We start from the raw sequence: 8141 nt of genomic DNA, 5'->3' as shown, positions 1-8141 counted from the left end.
AGAAAAATACGGTGACGTTTTGCGCATGCGTGGTCCAATCATCGCGTACGTCGCGTGTCAAAGACGTCATCATTAAGCTCACAAGTGTGGCTGACAAGGAATAAGCCACACGTTTACAACTGAATTTAATGCTGTTGGGACAATCGTTCTTCGCCTATTTGATCACATAAGATGTCTTCACTCCTCAAGGTGGACAATGAAATTAAAACTAAGGTAAGGTTAGTCTTTTGGAAAGTCCAGTTCCAATTATAGAGGTGGAGTTGTTTCCCTTTGCATGCTATCATGTTAGCTACCTTTTGTAGCATGATATGAGAGCTCTGTTAAGGCCAGGCTAATAGCGGCTAGCAGTGGCTAACCGGCTTGTTTCCCGCCCGGTACAATACACCTGTCCAACCTTCCAACAAGTGCTGTGTCACAGCGACGTTAGCTTCACTAGGACTAACGGGAATTTTACGTTACATTGATGTGAGTGTAAGTAAGAGTTCTTGATGGAAGACCACATGAACAAAAAAGGCCTTGGCTGCCAAGTTAGCCAACTCAACAAGCTGCCGTAGTCATACCTGCGTCATGTTACCTAATGTTATAGCTTTTACCTCTTATACTGATGCACCAGCAATGTTTACAGAGTCTATGGCGATAACTACATAAGCCCACTTCAATGGTAATGAAACCTTCAGCCGTGTTAAACAAGGGAAAACGAGTGGTTTTGCATATGGTCACTTGCAACCGGTCTGATATTCGTTCTCTTATGTGTTTGCAGGTTGATGCTTTCAGGGAACGTATCACTTCAGAAGTAAGTATCTGTTAGGGTTAAAAAGAAATGTATTGTGAGCACTGTTACACACGCCGCTTAAAAAACTGTTTGGTTTTCAAGCAAGACACGACTAAAAGTTTGCATTTCTTTCAGGCAGAAGATCTAGTTGCGCATTTTTTCCCAAAGAAGTTACTGGAACTTGATCACTTCCTTAAGGTTGGTTACATGTTCTTTCAACTAAGTGTATATTGTTAAGTGTTGGTTAGTAGTGGGTGTTCAATGGGTAAAATCTTCTCTCCTGGTGAATTAAGTTTTTATATACTATTTATACTTAAATACCCAGACATATTTAAAGGGTAGGTACCCCGGTATAAATGCTATGCCAAAATATATGATATTTGACAATTCATGTAGTCTCATCTAGAGTCGCAGCAGTAACCAGTTTCACAGTACACCCTGGTATTAAAATTGATGGAGGGCACAGCATGTATATTTGCTTATCTACAGCATTGAAAACAATCACACTAGTGTTATTTAAAAAATATATTGTATCTCACATTTCATGTCTGTCAGGACATAATGTTTTGTTTAATTACAATACAAATGTTTTGTAAACCCTGTTTTCATTCCTGGTCAGGTACCTGATGATGATGATGATGATGATGATGATGATAATTGTGTAATACTGTATACAGTGACACAATGGTAACTGTGATTCTTTTTTCTGAGCCTGTTGTCGTACCATGAAAACCTCAAACCATTGCAACTCTAGTCTCACAGTGTAAATGTCATATCACCTAACCTCTAATCTCGTCAAATCACAAAGAATACTTTTTAAAGAAAAGAAGTGCAGCTAGTATCCATTTTGTTTTTCAGGATCCGATTATAAACATCACTGAACTGAAGGAGATCCACTCTGAGATAAACCTGACAGTGCCAGACCCCATCCTACTCTCAAACCTGCATGATGGACTAGAAGCGGTGAGGCTCCAGTTTAGAATTGAATTAAATCATGGATGCTTATGATGGCTACTGTGTGCAGAGCAGAGGTGAGATCCTGTTTTTATCTATTTCACAGCAAAATGCCAAGAAGAGAAAGCTCGAGGATGGAGCTGGAGAGGACATGGGTGAGTATAAGACTATTAAGTTGGTAAATAAGATTTAAAGCGATAGAATCATAGTTGCTAGACTTTTAGATAGATGGATAGATAGATATACTTTATTTATCCCAAGCTGTTAAATTGCAGTGCAGCAGCAGCATTACACACAGTGAAATAAGTGAAAAATTCTGAAATAAGACTATAAAGAACAAACTATACATAATAAAATATCAAAATAGCGAGCAGTAAAAAGATTATATACATAATAATAAAATAGCAAACAGTAGTAATTAAAAGTATTGCACAAAAAAGAATATCTACAGCAAATGGCAGTGTGTAGAAAATAAAGTGAACCGTGACTGTGAGCATAACACAGTGAAAAAAGTGAAAATTTGTGAAATAGGACTAAAAAGAGCAAACTATACAGAATAAAATATCAAAATAGCAAGCAGTAAAAAGTATATACATAATAATAAAATATCAAAAGCAAACAGTAGTGGTAAGAAGTATTGTATTATTATTATTATTATCTTCAGCTGTTATTGTACAGTGTAATGGCATGTGGCAGGAAAGATTTCCTGTATCTGTCCCTTCGACAGCGGAGCTGTAGCAGCCTGTGGGAGAAGGTGCTCCGCTGTCTGTCCACTGTGTGATGGAGAGGGTGCTGATCATTGTCCATGATGGATAGCAGTTTATTCAGCGTCCTCCTCTCCACCACAGTCTCAAACGACTCAAGTCTGAGTCCGAGTACAGAGCCGGCCTTCTTGATGATTTTATCAATTCTGTTGGTGTCGCTGGCTCTGATGCTGATTCTGTATAGACAAACACAATTTTTAGTGTCTGTGAATATTCTCATTCACCCAGGTTCATCCATTACAATTTTAAGTAACTCCCAAGATCAAGAGCATTGATTTGAATGGGACCTGGGAATTACAGTTGTTTAACCTTTCACATGTCAGTTTCAGTAAGAAATAAATGGTGCTGGAAAAATGGGAGGGATTCTGATCAACTTTTATCTGTCTGTTATATGGACCCCATTTTGCCATGTTTTTGTTTCCAAGTCACTTTTGAGCCAGAATGAGACTCATGGAGCCAGCAGCTGCAAAACAGCCTGCAATGTAATCCCTCCTTGTGTTTGCACACTGTTCACATACGTCCACTAAAAGTGTTTGTTTTTGCCACTGGGCGGCTCAGAAGTGTCTGACAACATTATGGAAAGGATCCCTGCAGAGATGGACCTTTTTGTTGAAGAGTAAGATCCTTTTGTTTAACCAGAAACAGCTGATATATTGCCCTCACCAAAATCATGAGAATCCATTTAAAGAAGCAGTGATTTTATCACATTACCCTGCTCCCAGTCAGCACCGATGAAGTGACGTGTAGTTGTGATGTAGCTTTCATTTGTGAGAGCTGTGCAGCACTTGGTGGTCAGAGCTAGCTTGTCTGCCCTGGCTAACTTGACCTTTAGCTCATCCTTCTTCTCTCAAAGTGTTTGTCAGTGCGTTTAGTCACAGTAGTTCTTGAATAGCATGAAGCAAAAGTATACTCAGTGGTTAAATGATGAACAGTTAACCACTGACATCTGTTGTAGCCTCCTCATGTTTGGGTATGACTGATGCTTTGACTGTGCGGTGTCCCAAATTATGTGAGCAAGTTTGCAAAAAGATGTTTAGTTAAAAGGTATTTTATAGTCTTTTTCCTGATACTAGTTTGTATGTCATGCATCCTCTGCGTATCTGAATCATTCCTGGGCTCTTTCGTATGTTTGAAACTTAATTCTTTTACCCTCCTCTCTGTCTTTCCTGTGTCACCCAGTGACTGGCACTAAGGTCTTTGTCATGCCTGGTGGGATGATGAAGAGCAACGGAAACCTTGTTGATCTTATTGAAAAGGTCAAGCCAGAGATCAGGACACTCATAGAGAAATGTAACACAGTAAGTGATGGCTTTAACCATTGAGCAGACTCCTGCGTCAGTAGTTTATCTCTCATGACTTGAGGGATCAGCGGCAGTGCACCTACAGCTGGAAATAAGCGTAGGAGTAATGAACATGTATTAATGAAATAGGACAAACAGGTCACAGGTTTATGAGGAGAACAATTCTGATGGTTGTAGAGGTGTCAGGCCTCTGTGACAATTCAAAACTCCCTCCACTATATATCTCATCTGCTGAGACATACTGTGGGGAACTTAACTGAAAATAAGAGATGTGCCTCGAAGTGTAAAGCTCCAACATGTGAATCCACGTAGGGCGTTGTTGCAAGAAAAATATCATGTATGCTGAGCTTCCCAGACAGTTGAGAGTAAGTGTTGCAGATCTGACTTCTGTGCATCTTAACTCGACTGATACAATCCCAGATGCTGTATTCTCCTTTTCTTATGAGCAGTTTTCTTTTCTTCTGCAGGTCAAAATGTGGGTTCAGCTGCTTATCCCAAGGATAGAGGATGGCAACAACTTCGGAGTGTCCATCCAGGAGGAGACAGTAGCTGAACTGAGAACAGTTGAAGGGGAGGCAGCATCTTACCTCGACCAGATATCAAGGTTTGTAGGAGTCATAAACTGGTGCCAAATTAGATCGATTACCTGAACGGGACCTGTCAAAGGCTCATTTTGTCTGTCTTTTTTACTCCTAGATACTACATCACACGGGCAAAGCTGGTTTCTAAAATAGCTAAATATCCGCATGTGGTAAGTGAAAATCATCTAAAAAACAATCAAGCCACACAGTTGAAGGTGCAGAGGGAACAAAATACACAACACAGCAGATATGAAGAAGTCGACACAATGTTTTAAATTATTGTGTCATCATACTGAGTAGTGACAGATGGATGAAGCCTCATGGTGCTTTGGGCCTTTAACCCCGGAAAGCGCAATGACATTTGGTTGTTTGTCAAACTTAAAGCAGCCCTTTAACACTGGAGCCAAACCACTACAACTAGCTAATATGAGCTAATGTGCTGCGAATGCAACATATAAATAAATGTATTTCTCTTTTTATTCCTGCTCTTGTGGACTCTGCGTGTCTATTACAGGAATTACTGAGCTGTACATTTTTGGTTTTTTTTAAACCCTTTAGATCACACACCTGGCCATATTGTGCACCTATTTAACAATATGTGCCCCCTCCAAAAAACTACAACTTTGTATTCTTATGTCAAAATCCAATTATGTTTTCTTCAGGTAAAACATAAATGATGTGCATTTACGTAAACTTGAACCAACCACTTTCAACCAACAGAGCACAGAGCTAGGATTCGTAACTTATCTAGCCAGCAACAGTTTGGTATGTCAGTGTGTCCTGGCACCTCAGACCTATTGGTGTACACCTTCAGGATAGCAGTAGCTAACCCTGTGCCTCCTTCAGTAACCAGGGCAATGAAGGTGCATCCACCTCTGTATCATGTAATTCTCCATGTTATGGCCCTCCCTCTTTTCAATGTTCAAATCAAGTTATATAACGTTGTGTCCTGCCTGCCCGTCCTGTTCCACTCAAAAGTATGTCACAATCCTGAAGCTAGATGCTCTCTGTCTAAGCAGCACCTGCTATAGGGGTCTGTCAGGAGAGGTTGCTACCAACAATAGAAAACCTTGTTGAGTTGGTAACAGAGCATTAACCATTTGATTCACAGGGTACTTTATCCAAGGTTAGCAGTAAAAGGAAACGAAATATGTGTTGATGTTCAATTTTCACTGTGAGGCTGTGGCTTTCTTTTATATATTCGTTAGAATACCTGATATATTCAGCTTCTTTTCTAGGAGGACTATCGGCGCACAGTAACTGAGATTGATGAGAAGGAATACATCAGTCTGAAGATCATAGTTTCGGAGCTCCGAAATCAATATGTACGTCTTTATTTCTCATATCTCTGTCCATTAAAGTTTAATTTATACCAACATACAACTGACAAGCAATGCATAAAGTGTTTTCCACATGATCAGACTTTTTTTTCTATGAAGGTAACGTTGCACGACATGATCCTGAAGAACATTGAGAAGATCAAGAGGCCTCGAAGCAGTAATACTGACGCGTTGTACTGATGTTCGTCCAACCATCTCAACCTCCACCCCCCTCTCCTCGCCATGCCTGTTAAGCTGCAGTAGCCTGTCCCTGGTCCACAGGACAACATCTAGACATTCACCTACTTCAGTACAATCAACTCAGCCCAATACAGAAACATAGCTTCCATAGATGGACACAACCCACATGTTTTTTTTTTTATTGTAAAATATTTTTTCTTGTTTTAAACCCTTTGAAGACATAAATATTCTCTCAGAACGTGGAGAGATAGGTCATGGACAACAAAAAGCGCTATGTATTTTTTAATTTTAATTAAACGTTTCATCCTCAGATATTTGTGAAATTGCTTCATTTATAGCTCTTAAGAAAAATTCAGTGTAAAGTGTTTTATTTTTATTTACGGTAGGTCTTTATTAGACTCCCACTGCATTTGGGCAATGGTGGTTTGTAGGATACGTGACTCCAAAGCTGCTTTCTCTGAATGTTCATTACACAGTTTAGTCGTTAGGAATACGAGAACTAAACAGACCTATGTTTCAGGTCCACAGCCTTATTGGTTTTCAGTGAAAATTCGTAAGTCACCAGAGCACCTCTTGTGTTGAGGTATTGATTCTATTGAATAAAACATTTTTGAAGAGATTCTGATTTTCTTTTTGCCGTTTTTGTGTTAAATTTGCTATTGCACATAGTAAAATACCAACGATAGCTATGTTACCTCTCAATCTGCCGATGTCACTGTGGGATATATTTACCACTTCTGCATGTCAGCAGGAAGGAAGACAAAAAAGTACACTGATGGAACTGCCGAGATTTACTGAGCAAAATCATTTCCACAATTTAGCAGTTTGGCTATTTAGATTCTTTTTCTTTCTACCAGTGGTGGAAAAGTAAGTACATTTACTCGTCCAATTTTTACTAGCGTAATCTCAGTGACAGTATATTTCACTACATTTCAGATAAATATTATACTTTTCACTCCACTACTTTGTTTGACAGCTTTAAATACTTTGCAGATCCATTTAATAATATTAAATATAACCAATTTATTTTGATATTATACATTAAGCTACCAGGCAGTATGTTGCTTAGTTACAGTTTGCAACCTTACCAGCTCAAACAACAATTCTCTTTATCCAAATGAATTGACAAGAACCACTGGCATTAATAAAATCTTACCTATCACATGTGGGCTGTAGGGGGCAGCAAGTCAAACCTGCTCCGCTTTAACCCAACACGAAGAAGACGCACTTCCGCCCAAGCTGTTTCTAGTCTGTTTATTTTTTCGACAGGCTGAACATTTGATGGTTTTCTGCCACACTCACCAACTTTCACACGGTTCACCATCACCCGATGCCAGCTTCCAAACGACTTTTACTTTGAAACTCTTAACCGGAAAACATTTTCAGTCGCCGCAAGCCAGTTGCGTTTTTTTCCCAGAAGAAGAACAGCGCAGTTATCCTCGGTTAGCGGTGTGTGGTCGGCTGTAAATGTAGTGAACCGTGTGCAGCGGCGAGGAAGCAGCTATGGTTGTTTTTGTTTTTGTTTTTTTGTTTTTTGACAAAACTGCAAACCATTCGAATCATCAGGGTAACTGAAAAGCCTCAAGTATATGACAGAGTACATCATTAGTTAATTAAAATTACAAACATACAGAGGGTAAGGTAGGATAGAAACATAAGAACTCCTTTCCTCTCTTCATCACTCCCCTCCTCTCTTCATCTCTCCTTGGCTTTCCTCTTCTCTTCTCTTAACTATGTGCAGTGAATGGCTGAAATTCATACGAATGGACCGCCTTATAAAGTGCCTTTCTACAAAGTTGATATATTTTATGGACCCATTCACACGCACTAATATGTTTGGGAGACAAATATGCATAAAAACCAATGTATGTAACTTTTAATGTGATGATTACAAATGTTTACTCCTTATATGTTTAGGACATAGGGAAGCACCAAACCAACGTATATAATTTTCTAATGATTTTATGAGATATACTGCTACTGATGTAGGCAACACTGTTATTGTGATGATAAATACTGAAATATTTATATTAAAAATCTGTGTTTTTAATAGCCAGATCCTGAAATGTAGATGTGACAGGTGGGTTTTCTGAATAAAGAGCATGAACGTTTACATTTAGCTGATTTTCATTGATCATTTTGATATTCAGTGATTGATGAACATACGTGTGGGTGTGTGTGTGCGCACGCGCATGCATACATGACTGTATGATATTTTCCTGTGGAACTAAAGTGTTCTTTTCATCTGT

At 39.1% G+C, this 8141-nt stretch overlaps 1 protein-coding gene across 1 annotated transcript; it reads left to right on the top strand.

The window, feature by feature from the left end:
- Nucleotides 1–76: 76 nt before the first annotated feature.
- psme3 (proteasome activator subunit 3) lies at nucleotides 77–6490 on the top strand. The gene is made up of 10 exons (XM_041962637.1): nucleotides 77–213; nucleotides 761–793; nucleotides 908–970; nucleotides 1631–1735; nucleotides 1833–1881; nucleotides 3670–3788; nucleotides 4259–4395; nucleotides 4488–4542; nucleotides 5611–5697; nucleotides 5812–6490. Exons 1-10 carry the CDS (start codon nucleotides 172–174, stop codon nucleotides 5890–5892), a joined length of 771 nt encoding a protein of 256 aa, XP_041818571.1. The 5' UTR covers nucleotides 77–171; the 3' UTR covers nucleotides 5893–6490.
- The last annotated feature ends 1651 nt before the right edge of the window (nucleotides 6491–8141 follow it).

Source organism: Chelmon rostratus, chromosome 21, assembly GCF_017976325.1.
Source record: "Chelmon rostratus isolate fCheRos1 chromosome 21, fCheRos1.pri, whole genome shotgun sequence".
Taxonomy (NCBI): Eukaryota; Metazoa; Chordata; class Actinopteri; order Chaetodontiformes; family Chaetodontidae; genus Chelmon; species Chelmon rostratus.
Note: the sequence above shows the minus strand (reverse complement) of the source record. Positions and strands in the feature narration are given on the sequence as shown.

What these genes read in the sequence shown, in the direction of transcription:
- psme3 (XM_041962637.1), top strand. Translation starts at nt 172, where the DNA reads ATGTCTTCACTCCTCAAGGTGGACAATGAAATTAAAACTAAG. An exon ending in GGGAACGTATCACTTCAGAA is followed by an intron (nt 794 to 907) that starts GTAAGTATCTGT and finishes CATTTCTTTCAG; the next exon opens with GCAGAAGATCTAGTTGCGCA. An exon ending in CGGAGCTCCGAAATCAATAT is followed by an intron (nt 5,698 to 5,811) that starts GTACGTCTTTAT and finishes TTTTCTATGAAG; the next exon opens with GTAACGTTGCACGACATGAT.